At 47.9% G+C, this 20,538-nt stretch overlaps 1 protein-coding gene across 1 annotated transcript in view; it reads left to right on the top strand.

The window, feature by feature from the left end:
- Positions 1-20,538, top strand: part of LOC147455901 (protein HAPLESS 2-like) — a 346,793-nt gene that overhangs the window by 96,743 nt on the left and 229,512 nt on the right. The window contains exons 6-7 of the mRNA XM_086514530.1: positions 10,304-10,355; positions 11,483-11,564. Coding sequence (XP_086370656.1) covers positions 10,304-10,355; positions 11,483-11,564 — 134 coding nt within the window. The remainder of the gene's footprint in view (positions 1-10,303; positions 10,356-11,482; positions 11,565-20,538) is intronic.

The raw sequence follows: 20,538 nt of genomic DNA, 5'->3' as shown, positions 1-20,538 counted from the left end.
AAAGTGGCAGCTCAAGCCTTTGACACATCTCCTCAGTCACAAGGCAAGGTATGTGTGCCCACACCTGCTCCCTGCATGCATCCTGATGCTTTGACTGAGGCTCTGCAGACAGGAACTCACGGTAAAAGTCAGTAGCAACTGCACGCATGTCCTCTGGCTCAGAAGCAACTGACCCATCGGGCCTTCTCAACTGACTGACCTTGGCATGCGTATGCCGAGGTCCCACTGCCTCGAAGAAAGCACCAGTCACTCTGTCACCCACCTGTGTCCATTGATATGCCTGTCCATGGAAAGCAAACTCATGGCGCTGCTGCTCTGTGCTAACAAGCTCCTGGCAAGCCTGCTGTAGTTGCTCCTCCATCCAAGGACTGTCTGGATGCTGCTCCTGCATCCTTTGCAAGGAAGCAACGCCCTGTCTGAGATGCTGCTCCTCCTCTCTCGCTGCAACCAGGCGAGCCAAAGACTCCTGGAGAAAGAAACAGCTAATCTGAGCAAGTCCTGAGGCCACTCTGTCAACAGGAGAATCCTGCATGTCCAAGCTCTCTGTCCTAATCTGAGCAAGTCCTGAGGCCACTCTGTCAGTAGGAGAATCTTGCATGTCCAAGCTCTCTGTCTAGAGAGCCTCTACTCGCTCTCTGAGTGCAGAGTCCAGCAAGACCCTCTCAACGATGCGAAGCATCGTGCTTCCCCTCCTTTGTCTATCTGCCACTGTGAGGATCACTGGGGCATGATCCGAGAAGGAGGTCCCTGCCAAAATGCCAACTGTCCCACCCAAGTCACTGAAATGGTCACGAGTGTAGAAGCGATCTATTTGCGATAGGTTCACTCTCCCACTCTGCGGTCCGAACGAGAGAAGGCGAGGCTGTCTAGGGGCCTCAGAAAACTAGAGTGCTACCACGCATCCGAGACCCTCAGAGTCATACAAAACCTCTCCCAAGTTGCCAGCTCAACTCCATGCACAGTAGCATGGCTACCACCAATCCTGTCAGAAGGGTCCTCCAACATGTTGAAGTCACCCCCTATGCACCAATGTTCTGCCTGTGGCGGCAGAGACTCAACAATCTGTGACCAAAACTCTGCTCGTGCACTCGCCACATTGGGCGCATATATGTTGAGGAAGCCCACAAGGCAACCCTGAACCTGCATAGTGATCCACTGAGCCCTGCCTGGCACAATAATCCCTCTGCCCACAATGGCCCGCTGCAAAGAATTCGCAATAGTCATACATACCCCACCCTAGATGCCTCCAGGTCTAAAAGCAGCCGACCAAAAAGTATCATATCGTCCACGCAAGAGCTGACCAAAACGTCTAATGCGGCTCTCACACAGATGATGCTCGTGGAGCATAAAGAGATCAATCTCTCCTCCCATAAGGCAGTTCTGAAGCTCCTGACACAGTCGGCCCCGCTGACACTGAAACTGGGGCCCACCAAGTCCCTGCACGTTCCATGAGACAGTCCTCATGGGGAGCGAGAGGGAACAGATGCTGCCGAAGCAGCTAAACGTGCTATCTTTGAGGCTTGCTTGGATGGGGAGTAATCCACATCCGAGCGTCCTCTCGATAGGCGTGAATTCAGCGAGTGCCCGGCCCAAGACCAAGTGGAGCGAGCCATACGTAAAGCAACCTCCTCTGTCCAGGAGTCCTCATGAATGAATACATAGCATGGCGAGCACCGAGTATCAGCAAAGAGGTGAACCACAATGTGTCTACATCCTGCTGCATATGGAGGAGTCACCGCAAACTTGGCCAATGGCAAGAGAGTAGAAAGCAAGTCTGTAACTCCTAGGTCTCCCATGTGGTGAGAGAACTCTAGGACCTGTGTATGCAACCACTCCAACACTGAGTCGAGAGTCCACTCAGTCTAGTCCCTGCCGCAAAGGGGAAAAGAGAAGCGAACCGTTGAGTTCAAGGCCTCTATTCCCCTAGTTGCAAGGAACAGAACATGAACCCTGAAGTAGGCTGCCTATGGTCTGCTGAGGAGTCGCTGAGAAGACGTGTAAGATCGTAGTCAAAGAAGTCCCATCGGCGCCGAATGTCGAAGCTTGTCACACCACGAGGGGCTGCGGCAAAAAGGAGACGTCTGTACCTGTAGAGGGGGTCGCAAGAAAGGCTGTCCCTCTCTCGCGAAGTGACTCGTGGCAAAGGTGCTGCCAAGTGATCTCCTAGCAACTGGAGATGTCCTTGCCCCCTGGGTCGACTGTGGAACTCGAGCGGGAGGGGGGGGGGGGGGGGGGGGGGGGGGGGTGTAGGAGCAAGGGGAAGAGGGGGAGAAGAGGGGCGGGGGGGGAGCGGCAGAGGTAGAGGGGCGAGGAGAAGAGGCGGCGGGAGTAGGAGGTGGGGAACTCTGGGGGGGGGGGGGAGTGGCTGTCGAGGGTGAAGCTGAGGTGGGGGCTGGGACAGGGACCTCATCTTGCTCAAGAGGACCGAAACGGTTCCCCGTGGGAACCCACTACTGCTAAGCAGGCGCCTGAGGACCACTCTGAGTGCCAGGCTGTCGTTGTGGCCTTTGCCCTCGTCGACCACGAACGTGCTTCCATCCCTCCTCCGCTGGAGCCCCAGGCTCGGAGGGTGGCTCTGCATGTGTGGGCTGTCTCTGCTTGTGGCTGTTGGCCAGCCTTTGCAGGCTGGGGCTGAGTCTGTGGTGTAGGTCGGGGCCTCCTCCGTGGAGAGGCCTTTGCAAGATGGCCCATCTGTCGACAAATGAAGCACTTGTCTGGGAGGCCCAAATACTCCACGCTCTGTCTAAACCAACCCCCACTCACCCGAGGCAGAAGAATGACCTTCGGGAGAGTGTGAGTGTCCCTAACCAGAACGCGAACTGAAGGAATACCGACTGCCTTGGCAGCTACTGAGGCTGCCGTGCGAGGTGTCTCCAGGACAGTCCCAATCGCTGAGCCTATCCTGGACAAAAGTGGTAGGTACTCCCCCCGCAAACCAGGAAGCAGACGGAGATGGGGATGTTTGCGTCCTCTACTAGAACATCTGAAGCAGGGTCAAAACCATGTCTCCATTGTCGAAAGTGAGCTCGAGCTGCTCGGATGGTCAATGGACTCATGGGGATGACCTTGGACGCCATCTTGGGGGTCTCGAACTCGATCTGGTAGTAGCCTCGTCCGAGGATCTGAACGTTCAAGATCTTGCCCACCTCTGCAAGAAGGCGGGCCTGGAGAAGGTCGCGTAGCTCTCCTCTGCTGGGTCTGGTGCTGAGAATCTTGCAGATGACGGAAGTCGCCTGCAAACGATCCACCTCTGCGGCTAGGCTCGCTTGCTCTGTCGGTGATAGAGCAAGTCGAATGGAGAGCTCAGCGGGGTCGGGCGAGGGGGCTTCCTGAGAGTCCCTCTGAGGTGGAGCATGAGCGTCCATTAGTGTTTGCTGTGCCATGGAGAAGGGCGGATAGACGAAGTCGAGAGGAGGCCCTCTGCTGACCGAGCACGCCGAAAACGCAGAGAGGATTGACGTGTTCAGCCTAGCAAGGCCCGGGCGAGGGGAAGCGACGCGGCGGGATCGAGAGAGCGAAACGGGGCGAGCGAATTGAAGCGCAGCGGGGTGCTGAGGATGGGGCGGGCACGGCGGGGCGTGCTGAGGTGGGCGCGGCAGGCTGAGGCTGGTGCGGGCTGCGGGGCTACACGTTGAAACTGCGTGTTGGGGCAGAGCACAAGCTGCAGCGGGCAGGCAGGGCAGCTCGTTGGGAGCTTAAGGGGGAGTATTGGCGGGGGGGGGGGGGATGTGCAGAGCGTGCGCGAGGGGGAGAGCGGGGGCAGCAGCGAGCTACCTTTTCAATCGATTGGTTGTTTGATACCACTCTAACCGGCAAGTCACTGACAAGGTGGTAAAATAGACAATGCCACAAGCTGAATTGAAACTCCAAATACTTAACTTGAAAGAGAACTTAAAACTCGAAACAAGTCTCACTGGGGCGGAGTTCCCCACTCGAATGCGGTGGCACTAAAGTAAGCGCCCCTTGAGGTACTTCTTTAGTAATTGATCTTCATAGATACAATAGTGGAAAGAGTGAACTCTGCAACTAATGCTCCCCCAAGGCCCATAATTAAAGGTACATCGCCCAAAAGCATTTTCTTCTAAAAGCTGGCAGTATCCTGGCTTGAGAATCTATGCTTTCAATAACTAGCAGTATCCTGGCTTGAGATTCTATGCTTTCAATAACTATCCTGAAAGCTCCTTGACTGAGGAGCCAGTAGCGTCTGTATGGACTACCAAGTCAGCACTCGCAAAATGTTTTACGATTTGTTCTGCAAAATCTGTTGTGTTTCGGACTAGCCACTGGCTCGCTGCTGCTCGCACCCGCCCCCTCTCCCCCCCTGCGCCATCGCCCTCCCTCACACCCTCGCGCTGATCTCCCGCTTGTCCACCTCGCGCTGCCCCGTGCCCCTCGCGCTACCCCCGCAGCTGCCCGCTGCCCAGCTCAGCTAGCTCCCCCCCCCCCGCGGCGCTGCCCCCCGTTGCCTAGCCAGCCTGAAGCCGTTCTCGCAGTCTCCCACTGTCCGCCCCCCTCGCTTGCTTTTTACCGTTAGCCTTCTCCCTCTCCATTCTTGTTTGACGGGCATCGCCAGCACCATTGACGTGCTCGGTCCAGTAGGTCTTTCCCCCTTTTTCGTCGATATTTCTCCGCCTTTTCTTTACCAGTAGCAGACACAGATGGCGGCTCATGCTCCACAGCAGACGGACTCCAATGAAGCCCCCTCGCCAAACCCTGCTGAGGCCACCATTCGACTTCCTCTCTCCCCGACAGAGCGAGGGAGCCTAGCCGCTGAGGTAGAGCGATTGCAGGCGACTTCGGTCGTCTGCAAAATTCTCGGCACCCGACCTAGCAGAGGAGAGCTGCGAGACCTTCTCCAGGCCTGCCTTCTTGCAGAGGTGGGCAAGATCTTGGATGTCCAGATTCTCGGACGGGGGTACTATCAGATCGAGTTCGAGACCTCCGAGATAGCTTCCAAGGTCATAGCTATGAGTCCACTGGCCATCCGAGCATCACGCGCTCACTTTCGACAGTGGCGACATGGTTTTGACCCGACTTCGGATGTGCTAGTAGAGGAGGCAGACATCCCCATCTCAGTCTGCTTTCCGGATTTACGGAGGGAGTACCTACCACTTCTTTCCAAGATTGGCTCCGTCATCGGGACTGTCCTGGAGACACCTCGTACGGCAGCATCAGTAGCTGCCAAGGCGGCTGGCATCCCCTTAGTTCGAGTTTTGGTTAGAGATACCCACACGCTCCCGAAGGTCATCCTTCTGCCTTTGGTGAGTGGGGGTTGGTTTAGATAGAGTGTGGAGTACTCGGGCCTCCGGACCAGTGCTTCATTTGCCAATAGATGGGCCACCTAGCGAAGGCGTGTCCACGGAGAAGGCCACGACCTGCACCTCAGCCTCAGCTCTTCTTGCTGGATCTTTTCGAGTTCTTGTATCAGCCAGGTAGAGAGGCTGATCAGGAACTTCCTTTGGTCAGGTCGTGGCACTCAGATTGCCCGAGCCAAGGTGGCTTGGTTGGTCATCACACTTCCTTGTTCTTAGGGAGGGCTTTGGATCATTGATCCAGCACAGCAGAGCAGAGCCCTTCTTGGGAACTTCGTAGTCAGAGGACTTCCAGGAGAGGAGCCGTGGAAGGAGTTCTTGCTACAGAGGCTTCGTGCCGGGGTGCCTCAGTCAGGAGGCCCTTGGAAACCTTCGACCAGATGGATCTTTACAGAGTTGCGCCGAGTTGGTTTGAGCAGGAGACTGGAGGACCGCTTCGTAGTGAGTTTGCTTCAATCTTGGGAGCTCTTACGGCGTGGCGTAGAGCAGAGACAGCCGACGTGCACGGAGGAGCGCCTACGGCAGCCCCTCGTCTGGAACCCCATGGTTAGCACTCAGAGAGGCCACTTGGTTGGTAGTCGGCCTCATGTTTCTTGGGGTCCCATGGCAGCAGGTCCAGCGCGCTCTCTAGGTGACTGGCTAGAGTTCACAGGTTTGTCAGAGGAGGTGCAGGGTTTCCAGCTACTACCTATTACAGGGCATGAGAGGGGTGCAGAGCATGTGTCAGGACATCTCAGAGTCAGTTCCAGCTGAGTGGCTCACGCCTCTCGAGCCAGTAGCACCCCGGTGGATGGGAGCCTTCACACGACTGGAGGTTCTCATTTCAGTCAGGGCCTGCTCAGAGTCTGTCTCAGCCCTGTTCTTCGAGCTTCAGGGTGGGGGACGACTACAGCGAGTTGCATTAGAGGCCCCGCAGATAGCAGAGTGCTGTTTCCAGAGGATCCGAGTTGTGGGCATCTGTGGGAGGACTTGCGTCATAGACCCTGACCGAGTAGCTCTTGAGACTGGACACTGGAGGCTATGGGCTTGGGAGTGTTGTCCACTGACACGAGTACAGTGGGATCCTGGTGAGTGGCTATGGAGGGACCCCTTCTCTTCTACAGACCACCCAGGAGTCCCGTTCTTTCAGTACACTGTTCGACTGGGCCGTCATATACTAGCAGCACAGAGAGAGGCACTCCCCGCTGCAGCACGTCATTGGCAGGAGGAGGGTCTCACAGTCGAGTTCTTGGCAGACTTTTGGGAGAGGTTGTGGGACTCCAGACAATTGAGGCGAGTCACCTTGTTTCAGTGGCTGGTCGCACATAGAGCCACAACAGTAGGGAGCTGGCTAGTGCATAGTGGTCTCTCGGCCACATGTGCAACTTCTGACCATTTGGTGGAGAGTCAGCGTCACTGTCTTTGAGAGTGTCCCTCGGCCCAGCAGGTGTGGCTACGAGTTCTTCGGTTGATGCTTGCTCTCTCCAAGGCTCGATAGTACACTTGGGGGGCAGCGGCTTGGTCCACCCTCACGGTCCCGGCACTTCAGTTTGAGCTATCTTCCACCAGCAAGATGATAGTGATGCAGGGGGGGCGACCTACACTTCAGCCTGCTAGAGAGCTTACTCCACAGGAGTGGTGCAGTGAGAGAGAGTAGTGTTGGGAGCTCATCAGTAGCCTGACACTTTGGTTCACCTGGCGGGCCCGCTGTTTCCGCATCTTTGAGGCTTGCCGTGTGCCACCAGCAGGATGATAGTGATGCAGGGGGGGCGACCTACACTTCAGCCTGCTACAGAGCTTACTCCACAGGAGTGGTGCAGTGAGAGAGAGTAGTGTTGGGAGCTCATCAGTAGCCTGACACTTTGGTTCATGTGGCGGGCCCACTGTTTCCGCATCTTTGAGGTTCACTGTGTGCCACTAGCAGAGACTGTTCGTGACTTTTGGCTAGAGCTGATCCATACTCTTAGAGGACAGCTTGAGGGACTACAGGGCAGGTCCGACTGCATGCGGGAGCGCCGCGAGGCTTTCCTTCGACTGTGGCGCCTTGGGCCTTTCTACACCATAGTCCAAGGGGTGCTCAGATGGCACTACTGTCCACCTGTGTGGCTCTTCCCTCCTGCCATCTCTTGATCTAGCCTCATTGTATATAAGCTGTTTTTTCATTGGGAGAGTCTCCCCATCATGCTTGTTGTAGCCCTCTCTTGCAGAGGTGGTTGTAGCCCTATGGGCAGTTTTCATTAACTAATAGAACAATCTTTTTCTCGAAAAAAAAAAATCTGTTGTGTTTCACATGCCATTTTGGGTGTGCTTTTCTAGCCAGTCTTGGGTTCAGCCTTTGCTCCTCTCTTCGGGTCCATTTGGGCATTGCACATCATCACCTTGGGACCTTCGCTCTTAACTTCAATGTTTCCACAAATCGGTCTAGCCATCTTGACCTTGAAATCTTTTAACTTCAATGTTTCCAAAAATTGGTCTAGCCATCTAGACCTCAAAATCTTAACGTGCTAGGGATGTCTAGTTTAGCCAATTTATGGAAGCTTTATAGTTAAGCACCATGGGAGTGAGACAAATCTCATCTCCCATACTCCTTACCAAGATATCCAAGGTGGAGAAGAGAGAAGGCTGAGTGGAGAAAAGTCAAAGAGTAGTGGAAGACAGGAGGATTGGTGCAAGGAGAATTAAAAAAATGAAAGAAGAGTTTGACATTCTGAAGGAAGGAATTTCATGACTTCACGACCGACCCTGAAGAAAAAAAGGGGTGATCATGGAGGCTGAGTAAGGAAGTGATTAAGGAGGAGATCACAAAGGCGATCACCGAAAGCCTTGAGGAGAAGATAGAGGCAATAAGGGACAGATGTGTGGAGGTGGTAAAAAACAATAAGAAGGAGAAGCTTCGTTTGGTGCACACTACAATAGAGAAGATAAGGCATGCCTGCTGAAGCTCTAGACATGAATCATGGGTATAGAGGAGAAGATTAGATAGCTTTAGCTTGGTCAGCTTGAGGTGTTGCCACAATATTTCCATGATCTCCAATCAAGCTTCTTTTAATGTTGATGGGATGAGGTTGCTTGGTGGTTCGCTTGCTCTTGCTCTTCTGTGTTGCCAAGGACTATGACCCCATTGATATTAAGCTGCATATACCACACTTAGACTTGGCTTGGATAGAAGGTATTGTCTTTAACCAAATCTTGTCGGGCAGGTAGAGACACCATGAGGAAGATGAAGAAGCTCACATTCATGAGGAAAAGGGTGGCACTACGCTCTCTCGATAACCCCCATCTCCCTAGATGATGACCTCAGACAGGTGCAAATCGAGCATAGGCAAGCATGCATGCCTGGAGTCACACAAGCCGGCAAGAAAGACAATAGACCCATTTACCGCGACGACCATGTCATTATTGATGGAAAGACCATCAAATAGGGACTTGCTGCCTATGGGAACCTCTCACAGACATATAGGGCAGTATGGAACTGCAATGGATCCTTGTGGACACATCTACTACGACTTGAGAGGTGATGGAGGGTAGAGATATTATATTCATCTCTAAGACACATGAGATCCTTGAATGGGGCCTATCTTTTTGCGCTTCCCGTCCCCACTTGCCGTACCGCCCTCTTTTTTACACTCAAAATCCATTTGAGCCCCGTTCCCTGTCCCCACTCCTTGGGACGCGTCCCTTGTGACTATGCTACCAAGAATACAAGGGTATATATGTGAGTTGCTATAGCGAAGTGTATGCTACATCACACGTGAGCGGGGATCATAATGAGTTGCATCCTTCTATATATGTGAGCTATAGGGGAGGACACAAATCGTGGCACAGGATCCAAGGGCCCGCTTTATCTAGATTTGACTATAGCTACATGAGGGGCACTTCATTTACATTGCTCTATGCGCTTCCTTCCATCAAGGTCAAGTTTGTGATAGTGAGAGGAAATGTAGAGGGGCAAGATGAAGTAGATCAGGAGGAAGGGGAGGCGGAGGAGGGTGATGCCCTCTCACCATTTACATGTCGTTCAAAGGGTTGTAGCCTAGGAGAGGCCTTCCTCATGGGACACTTTATCGAGCAGGCGACATATGACTTTGAGGAATCCGAAATGTTGAACCATTTGGACGAGTCTGGGGTCGAGAGGACCTTAGAAAACATAGTGATACCCACAGTTTAAGGAAGACGCCTGCTCAGATTGGGATCACAACATGGTATTTTTATTTATAACGGATTGGCTCAGTGGCTTGTATGACAAGGCAATATAAACACTGCAACAATACCAATCTAAAGAGAGACAACAAACACTTGAACTTGAAAAGAGAGAGAGCATAGTAGACAAGAGAGACGAAGTGACGGAGTTCCACTCTGAGAAGTATTGGCACTTTAACCAGGTGCCTCTAAGAGTATTTCTTCGGTCTCCCTTTAAATCATCCATAGAGTTGCAGTCCATTGGGAAATCTACTGGAATGGCACTGCTGGCCTCTTATTGATAGGCATGAGTCCAAAAGCAACCCCTAGAAGCGACATAAAAAATCACAGATACAAGTGCTAAAAGAACCAAAGTCAATTGCTATTAAACATTAATGCTCAAAAGCATTGGAAGCCAACACTCTGCATAATTGGCGACCAAAAGCTTTCTAGTGTTGTAACTACCATGTCTGCACCCATACGGACTCCCACAGCAGCACCTCATATATTCCACAGGCACACTCGTTCCTTCCATTGCTCTATAATACAGCATTGATGGAGAGATTTTCCGGTCTTGCACCACACTGTTTTCAAGAATGGAGGTGGGTTGTTACAGTTCTGGTTGCCTTATTGCACATTCAGTAGCATGGCTGGTCCAATATTCTCTCCAAACTAACATCAAACTGTTCATGCATAGTGCTTGTAAATGTCTCTTTCTATGTAGAAATAGTGTTGTCGTATCGCTTGCAATATTGAAGTCTAAAGATTTAAATATCTCCACTCTGATTCTCTACTCCCCTTAGTTTAAATACTCACATGGTATTTTGAGACAGGTCACATCGGGCGCAAAGGGACAAGACACTGTCTCAAATGGCATCCACAATGGTGAGAATCTTCATATCAGGCTAAAGAGTCCCACTTTGCTTGTTTGTTTGCTCGTTATGCTTCTTTTCTCTCTTTTTTAGAACTTCACACCAGACAATTTGTCTTTTTCATGTAAACCAGACAGTGAGTGTGGGTTTAAATTATGATTGAAGAAATATTCCCCACCTAAGTACTCCTTCAGACCCTAGCTGCCCTGTATCATCACATGTCATGCCGATTGGTACTGAGGGTATGGATTGTCTGCTAGGGTCTAGAGCTGTCATAAACTTATCTGCATTCTGGGTTTGAGAGGGTGACTATATTTTATGGAAAAAAAATAAAAATCGAGGCAAAGCCAAATGTTATAATACTGTCTGGGAGAAAAATAAGTGATTTTCCATATTGATATTTGTAATAGTGGCCCTTATTGGACTTGGTGTGTGATATATGTCTAGGTTTTACTAGCAGGCCATGGCAAACCAACAGTTACGAGATTTAAGCAGCGATTCATCAACAAAAGAATGCAAAATTAGATGTGGGTCTGAGTGTAGTTACACTTTGATATTGTAGAGGGAGCCTATTGGGCTGCGTTCAATAAACACCATTAGCAGTCATTTAGCGTAATTCTGCCCGTAGCCACTGGGCTTAAACGATTGCAACTTGCAGTTGCTCATTGCTGTATTTTTGAAGAATTTTTTGAAAGGAGAGACTAGCCAGGGAAAAGAAATGACAAACCACTAAGCTTCTACTAGTTGCCATTATCTTCGACAAGCCATAAATTATCAGCCGGAGTGATATAGACAACCCTCCAATTCTGAGATAGCTCTTGTAGCAATTCCACAGTGCACATGCACACAAATTTGTCCGAATGTTTCTATTATTTAAAACTCCTATTATGGACTTGCTTCTACCGATTCACAGAGAGAGCAAAAAGAATAAAGGGAGGGCACTACATTGAGAACCCTAAGTCTGTCTCTATATTATTATAAGTCAAACCAAAGTCTAACTTAATGAACTGCACAACTACACATTCCAACTTTTAATCCTTTTGAAAAAATGTGGAGCTTTTTGAGGAAACCCCATGAAAATCTAGAGAAGATTAATGAACTGCACACACAACATTGACCTGAAGATTAATTGCTTTTCAGGTTTCCAACATTTATTATCGGTCTTGCTACGATGGAGTTTAACATATATGTTGACATTTCGATTGGTTATGGAAACTCAGCGGTAGGATATCCAACTTCAGAAATATTTATGTGCACTGCATATTATTCAGTCTTTATTTACATCACTCCAAGTTCTTTCTTTCCAAACACTTTTTTGCAAGGTGGATTACTTACATCATGGAATTTCTTCCAAGTATTAATGTTCCTTACAGTCAGTCATTTGGAGTTGAGAAGCCCAGATTTTTGCATGACAAACAATCTATTGGAATTTAAGAGCCAATGTATTTTATCTGAAACATTTGGCTTTTGCCACATGTAGCTTTTATTTGAAGAGACGAACAAAGTTCATTGTTGTAACCTGGAAGTTTACAAGTTAATGTTTATAATCATAGTGATACCAAGCTTAATGCTCTTACAGAAATGATTGACCCAAATGCTGATTTAAGTGGTGGATAATTCTTCTCTACTGTGCTGCGGGAGGGTGTTGATGAAGTGGATGTGTTTGCAAGTAGCATGCGTGGATAAGAATGTGGGGAGCTGCTGCTGCCAAGCATCGCCATCATATCCCTCCCCCCCCCCCCTCTCCCCCCAAATTAACTCACCCACTGCCCCATCGCCCCCTCCGTCAATTTTGCTCGTGCGCTCGCAACCCGCAGCCCCTCCCTCCCTCTTGCCACGCTGTGCTCTTTCAAGCAGTCTTGTGCATACACAACACGCTCGCACTCCCTTGTGCAGACTCTTTCTCGTACTCACTTGACCTCACACACTACAGTCGTAGACATAGATGGAGACCTTAGCTCCGCGACAAAGAGACTCTACTGAAGCACCACTCACTACCCACCACGGTAGCCTCCACACGACTTTCTCTATCGCCGGAGGGAAGGCGACATTGAGGGGGAGCTCGCTTTCAACTACAGACAACCTTCTTCATTTGCAAGATTGTCGGCACTTGCCATGTCACAGGGACTTCAAGGTTTGTTGCAGGTCTCCCTCTTAGCTAAGGTAGAAGCTTATCGACGTGCAGATTTTTGGTCGAGGCTTCTTCCAAGGGCCAGATATGGTTGCCAAGGTAAAGGAGTTCCATAAAATATTATGGGCAGGACATTGAGGTGGATGGGCAACATTTGCCAAATTAAAAGAAAGATATTGCTGAAAAGACATGTAAAAGGATGTAGTTGAGTTTGTGTGGTCTTATGTGACATGACATATACATTCGAATGTCCAGCATCATGATGGGCTGCATCCTACTTATCCATTGGCCATAGAGTATAAATGAATTGTAAATTTGGTCAAAATGTCTTTGGGACTTTGGCAAATGAGGTATTTGGTGCTTGCAAGAGAAGATTTGCCTAATCAAACTGAAGGTTGTGCATTGAGGACAAAGAATACAGAAACTATGCGGAAGTTTCCTCTTGAAGATGTGATTTGCCGCTATGGATGTATGGAAAAGATAACTGTAAATAGAGGAAAATTGGATGCTGAAGAAGCAGGGGCATTCTTTTCCTTGCTAGCTTTAACTTGTGTTTATAACCTAGAGTGCAATGGCAAGAGTGAAAGGGCATCCTTCAATCTTAAAGCTTTGGCTAAGGCTTGTAAAAGAAAACTTGGAGAGTGGCCAAGGTTATTGCCTTTTGCGTTATGGGTTTGACCATATGACACGTAGTTCAATCACTTGTTAATGCATGTTAAATTGATGTATGGTCAAAAACCTACGATGCCAATTGAAGGTGTGGTTCTTACATGTAATGTATCTCCATTGGAAGATGAAATGAGTAGGGAAGCCCTTTTGGCATTGGTCCTAAGGTAATTGGAACGAGGGCTTGAAAGCATCGAACTTGCAAAAGCTCGATTGAAGGATGCAAGGCCGAAAAACAAAGACAGATTTCATAAAAGTCATAGGCTTAGGCCAAACCCTATTGAAAAAGCCTAAAGGTGATTGATTGTTGGTATATGATAGTAGTCTTGATAATGAGCACTCGATAATAAGGAATCTTACAAAGAGATGGCCTTATGTTGTTAAGCATGTGCATGGAAATGCAACTTACCCGTAGGGTAAGTTGGATAGGAGAGAAATGAAGATTCCCATTGTTCAAAAGAAGAGGGGATGCTGATCCATTTGATGCACAAGCAAGTGAAGAAGATGATGGATCTAATTGTGTGAAAAGTGATGATGATAGTGAAGATATGGTGTCTGGCCATGAGTTTGCATGTTTAAAAAAGACTATTATGGTACATATTGGAGAATGTGCAGGTTTAGAGTGGATGGATATGGTGACATAGCACGTACACAATATGAAGTAAAAATATTCACCTCACTTTTTAAACTTTTGATGCATGGGAATAAAAGAAACAATGTACATATTGTGATATATGTGAAAGCAGCTATTGTGATTGATGTCGTGTATATACCTTTTTGGGGAGTCGTATGTTTTATCACTCAGGAACATCCCTAATTTCGTTGAACTCTCTTCTAGAAAGTTTGAAGTGGTTAGAAACTACCAAAATAGTAACTAGGAAGGGCGGCCGTCACATAACAAGTGGGAAAGTGATCTTCAGTTGGACATATAAGCTCAAAGGAAATTTTCCTCAAAAATAGGAATGTTCCCTAGGTTGTTTGGCTTTGTTATGCTAAAAAGTGATCATTTTTGGGAATAAAAATATTCAGCTTACTTTTTATACTTTTTGATGCATGGGAATAAAAACAACAATGTAATCCGTAGGAGCACAATGTGTGTCTAAGGTAAGAACTTGGTGAGAATACCTACGGCGGTAGATCACACTCGAGCCAATAAGCTGTTGCAACTTGGAGATGTTGCAATGAGACCTACACCTATGCCCTTGTCTCCAATGGCCAACGGAGAAGGTGTGCTCAAGTATCTGTACCACAATCTTTAGTGCTTGGCAGGCTCTACGGATTTCCACAAATTGCGCTGTTGATTTCTGGCAGTTATGTGCATGCTTTTGCCTTGTTCTGAGAGAGCATCTGAACGCAGAGTCTTTGAAAAGAGGACCCTCGGGGATTCGTAACTTTGCAAAGCAATAATATAGAAATACCGGCGCTAGTCTTTGGGGCGAATGCATCTTGGCTTGGAACTCCACCATGCCGTGTCAAGTTTCAAAGACAAGGATATTGTATTCTTCTCAGAGACTCATCAAGCCCCTGGACAGGTAATGCCACATGTGATGGGTTACAGATGGGAGACAGCTCACAGGACAAATGCGAGATCTCAGCATGGGAGCAGAGGTTCAGGAGGAGTAGCAGTGCTATTTAGAGAGGAACTACAACCATTACTGCATATTGTACAAAGAGATGATCATGCTAGATATATGTGGGTGAGACTGAGAGCTGACACAGGTCGATTCCTATATATTGCCATATGCTACTTTCCTCCTAGTACATCCATGTACGCTGCATCCAGAGGGCAGTCACCTTTCTCTATTCTAGATGATGACATATGGGAGTTTTCTAGGGATGGTGATATCATTCTCCTAGGGGACTTTAATGCCCGAACAGGCAACTCACAAACAGTCTTCTACGACACTTCAGATGAGATGCTCAGAGAGATGGATGTGGGCGAGTTGGGACTGGACAGATGCTCAGATGATAGAGAGTAGACGTAGTATGGAAGATACCTCATGGAAATGACGACTACACATGGATTAGCCATACTTAATGGCTTACAGCGATTTCCCGAAGCAGCCGGTTTCACATGCTTTCCACACAGACATGGGGCCAGTACAATGGATTATGTTATGACACAACCAAGCTTTGTCCCCTGCATTCAGGATTTCACAGTGGGAGCTAGGCACAACTGGCACAAATGGTACAGGCCTCTCAGTGGAGGAGTGCACCACTCTACTCACTGAGACACTACATGGGATTGCATCAGTGGCATACCCACACACTCAGCCGGGTAAGAGACGACATTCTGGGAGCATGCCCCAGAATAGTTGGTATGATGAGGAATGCAGAGAGATGAGAGCCCAGCTTCAGAGGGATCTTCTGTTAGGAGTCATCACTTACAGACAGTCTCGGATTGCTGTCCGACGCCTTGTGCGACGGAAGAAGCGAGCTTACCTAGCTCAGGGGGAGCGAGACTTATATCAGATGTACTTGAGTAGGGACTCAAGAGAGGCATGGCTACTATTCCATGAGCACTCCCCTCCCCCAATGATTACTTCACCTGATGTGTGGGGCCAATATGCGACATCATTATATACGGTTCCGGGACAGGAACCCTTCGAGACCCTACCAAGCCTTGCCCAGCTACCTAAGATGGTACGAAGGGCCATCGACATGATGAAGACCGGGAAGGCATATGATCATGACGGTCTAGTAGCGGAGCACTTTATACATGCCAAGGATATGCTGATGGAGGTTCTCCAATGTTGTTCAATCGTGCCATGTGTGAGGGATTACCTGAGACCTGGAGGTTGTCTAATATTGTGCCCATCTTCAAGGCTGGTGACCCTACAGAGCCTGGGAATTACCGCACTATTATGGTTGGACACACATTGGCACGACTGTATGCATCTATTCTGGAGCAACACTTGAGTAGCTGGGCAGAGGGCGAGGGTGTACGAGCAAAGGGTCAGGCCGGCTTCAGGAGGGGTTTCTCCACTCTTGATCATATTTTGACACTCAGGGCCATCATTGAGGAGGGCAGAGCACATGGGAGACGGATCTATTGTAGCTTTGTGGATTGATGCGCAGACAGCAAGAGATGGGGGTGCCCATAGAGGTAATTTGGGGGATAATGGCTTTGTACCGATCAGTGGTGGGACATGTACGCACTCCAGAAGGGGTATCTGATTTAGTTCACTCTACTATTGGAGTGAAACAGGGTTGCCCATTGTCTCCTACTCTATTTGATATGTATGTTGATGAGGTGTCTGATTACATTGATAGAAAGGGTGACAGGGGGGCCCAGCTGGTAGGGACGTGGATCCCATTGATGCTTTATGCCGATGATATTGTACTGATATTTGACTCACCAGAAGGTATGCAACGACATTTGGACGCACTATGCAGTTCTGCAGAGGATAGTGGGCTGGGTGTAAACCTAGGTAAAGCAAAGGTTATGGTTCAGGAGATCAGTACCTACTTTCAAATATGGTCAGGAGATTGTGGAGTATACAGATGCATACACTTACCTGGGGGTAGTCCTTGCTGGGCCGAGATTTTCTTTGAGAAGAGCAGCAGATACTAGACTAACTAGAGCCTGTGCGGCTCTGGGAGGAATGGAGAGGATGTGTTCACAGGTTCAGTTCCAGGAACCTAGGACAGAGTTATGGCTCTTTGATACTCTGGTTGCCTCTACTATGTTATATGGGGTGCAGGTTTGGGGACCTTCTATAGGCCAGGATGGGTGGAGGCGTATGGAGAAGCCCCTGGTATCTATGATCTCTCGGTTGATTAGAGCCAAGGTTTCAGTACCGCATGATATCATTCGAGCGGAATTAGCTGCCCCCCCTATGGAGATTGAGGCGCTCACAAGATCAGTCTCCTTTGTACACAGTCTGTGGGATACTACTAGAGACAGATATGCCAGGGGGGCTCTAGAGTCCTCCAGACAATTAGCTCTTAACGAGGATACATCATGCTAGTATGCTCAGATGACATCATGGTTTCAGACACATGGTTTCACCATGGACACGTTACCTCCTTTTCAATACTCTCTTCAGGCACCCTTGAGGTCTCTGACATGGGTAGAGATTAATAGACTTATCCGTCAGGATTTGATCCAGCTGGACACGAGGAGGACATGGATAGAGCCGTTACAAGAGTTGGGCACAAAGATGGCTTTCTATAGGGAGCATCTTCTCCACCTAACGGGGGATCGGTTTGTAATTCGACCTAGCTATATGGACACGCATCTTTCGCATGGTTTGCATTGTGCCATTGGCCAGATACGCACGTCCTCACATCAGCTCGAGATTGAGACTGGCAGATTCAGAGGGACACCAGCAAATAACAGAATATGCCGCTTATGCCATCTAGAGCCAGAGACAGAAGTACATTACATATGTCATTGCATAGTGTAGGATGAGATACGAGGTCGTTTTCATTGTCTATTCAGAGAAGGTTTTGGGCGTCTATCTAGGGTCATGAGTTATGAGGATCAAAGATGTCTTGGGCTTTATCTACTTGAGTTACACAAGCATAGAGAAACCTTACTAAGGAGAGGTGAAGAGAGACATCCCCAGAGACAGATCAGAGATTTCTTTACACTAGATACTGTACACCCAGAAGAACAGACAAAGGAGCAACCAGCGACGGTGGAGAGGTCTACCCGCACTACTGGCATTCTCATAGACCGAGCATTGGAGCTAGGGAGATCTAGACGACCCCGAGGGAGAAGAGGAGCTACACAATTTCGAAGGAGGCTATGGCAAAGGATTCAAGCGATACTCTTTTGTTGTCCAGAGTGCAGATGAAGATGGATCTCTACTCCCCTCCCTTATTGTCTTCACATTGTACTGCTTAGTTTAGGATCCCGTAGTATTTATATTTTGTTATCCTAGTTTAATTTATTTTGTTAATCTGACTTTGTATCAGATACACCGCATTGTAACTTTCTGGTTTCATAGGTCACTTTGGCCTTTTGAAGACGTTAATATAACATTTTATTTCATTTCTCTCTCTATTAAACTTTTGTTATTTACAGATTTTTTTTCGTGTTTTGCTATTTGTTGACATTGAAGTATTTTGTGAAGTTTCTGCTTACTCAGATTATGCTTAGTCAGATTGTACTTAGTCAGATTCTGCTTGATCAAGTTATGCTAAGTTGGATATTGCTTAGTCGGATCTTACTGTGTCTGATACATGTCATGCCAAGAATCAGGTAAGTTGTAACCACCTTCAAGTCGAGTAGTTTAAAAGTGGTATCAAAAATGCGCCTCTTGGGCAAGCAGAAGTCAGTATTTTCGAGATGTTTTCATGAGGAGGAAGTCATCTAAGTTCGTTTATGGAATCAAATTCTGTTTTGCCATGGCTAGTTCTCTACTTCTTCGCTATCTCTGATGTTCTCTGTGTTAATTCCAGCTCTGTCTGAAGTCCATGATTCAAGTGTTTACTGAACCCCAACACATTTGGCAATCCCACTATGTGTTGCTGAACCCCAACACATTTGGCAATCCCACTGTGTCTGTCGTGCTTCATTAGGAGATGATGCATGTTGGAGAGGGCAAGAAGAGTTTCCAAGGTATATTATACTAGGGCTCAAGCCCAAGCAGGCAATATAGATCCGTTCGATTATGAACAAGGCAGTGATAATGCTGATCTTGAACCGTTCTCTGAAGAACAACTGCTAGACCAAGGAGCAGAGAGTGTTTGAGTAGTAGAGGGAAGGCTCGTGAGGCAATTTTTAAGAGTTTATCTCTTGGCAGGAGGACCTGCAAAGAGTAGAAGAAGATTCCAATTTGACCCACTTCAGGTATCTACCAGGCAAAGACCTAGGAGAGTACCTCAGCCTATTCCCATGGCACATCAACCTCCTAACCCAAAGATCAAAGCAACAAAATTCAGGGATAGGTCCAAAGAAGATGCTGACTGTCATGTGGCTCAGTTTGAGACCAAATGGAAAGCAAGTGGATACGAACCATCGTATTTTGATCCTATCAAATTGCAGTAGCTATGAGTTGGTTTAGCCAATATGGTATTGCTCATTTCCAACATATGATGGACTCAGAGTAGCATTTTTACAAAGATTTTGAAAGGAAAATACTCCTATAGATGTTTTGAAGAAACTTAGAGACATGAAGGAGGGTAACATGCTGGTTGAAGATTATGCTCAGAAATTCAAAATTTTGGTGGACAGGTTGCGGGGCAATGAAAGACACACTGTTGATGTTGACAGGTTATTTTGTGAAAGGCCCAAGCAGAAGTCTAAAGAATGTTGTGGCCAGTTGATATAGTTGGTGGCTTTGATAATTTAGTTGCTGTTACAGCTAGGTTTGGAATGACCAATACAGAAGCAAGAGTAAAACAAGCTCTGATTCAGAAGAAGGATCAGGAACAACATTTGTCTTTGAGCAAGAAATTGATTTAGAAGCATCGTCTGAGAGTGAGGATGAAGCAAAGGTAAGAAGAAGAAAAAACAGATTGTGAAGAAGAAGAAGGACAAGAAGCCTAATGAAGATGAATTGGTCACTTAGTTAAAGAACATTGGCTATTTTGTGGTAGCACCAAAAGGAAGTTGTTTTGCCAGATATGTGAAAGAGATGGAGATACTACTGCTCAATGCTGGTACTATCCTAATAATAGGAGTAGACCAACTCCTAATGCAGGTAGGGATAGACTTGATGCAAATGCCAATTAAGTAGCTCCATTTCAAGGAAGACCACCATTTCAGAGACCACCCCGACCACCTTGAAGAAATCAAGACAATAACTGGAGAAAACTACTAGGAGTGATGTCATGTGTGTATTGTGGAGCACTAGATCATTGGGTAGGTCTGAATTGTGCATTATAGGTGAAGCGTAGAGAAGAAATAGGAATGCCAGTGGTATGGCGATCAATGTAATGAGACAAGTGAGCAAACCTGCTCAAATGATGTCAAAATCGCTCTTATCGAAGAGCACTATGCGGTAACCGATGAATCTATCAGCAATAATGTCCTTCTTGAAGTGAGTACCGCATACATGTCAAATGACATAAATTGGTGAGTAAACGCTCCAAGCCCACAAGAGCAAACACTCTCACAATGCAATGCGAAAACAATATGGCAAAGCAATCACTGAGTGCTAAATGCAGTCAAAGCAGGATTGCAAACCATGCACATGAACACAAATCGCGAAAAAATCCGACATAGTTTCGGTAGTATTTTGGCTATCTAACCATAATAACCATACATGCCATAAACATGCTCAAAACCATGAACAAATCATGCGGAAAATCCGCACTCAAGCATACTTGAGCTGTCCCAAAGTCTCAACTCTCTGAACTTGGAAAACAATCCTGCAATCGGAAACAGAAAGTGCATCAACCACACTCTGTAAGCGAGGCAATTACTATGAAGAACCTAGATGAACAC

This window comes from Adiantum capillus-veneris, chromosome 6, assembly GCF_014529385.1.
Source record: "Adiantum capillus-veneris isolate H3 chromosome 6, ASM1452938v2, whole genome shotgun sequence".
Taxonomy (NCBI): domain Eukaryota; kingdom Viridiplantae; phylum Streptophyta; class Polypodiopsida; order Polypodiales; family Pteridaceae; genus Adiantum; species Adiantum capillus-veneris.
This window is presented reverse-complemented; position numbering and strand designations above follow the sequence as displayed.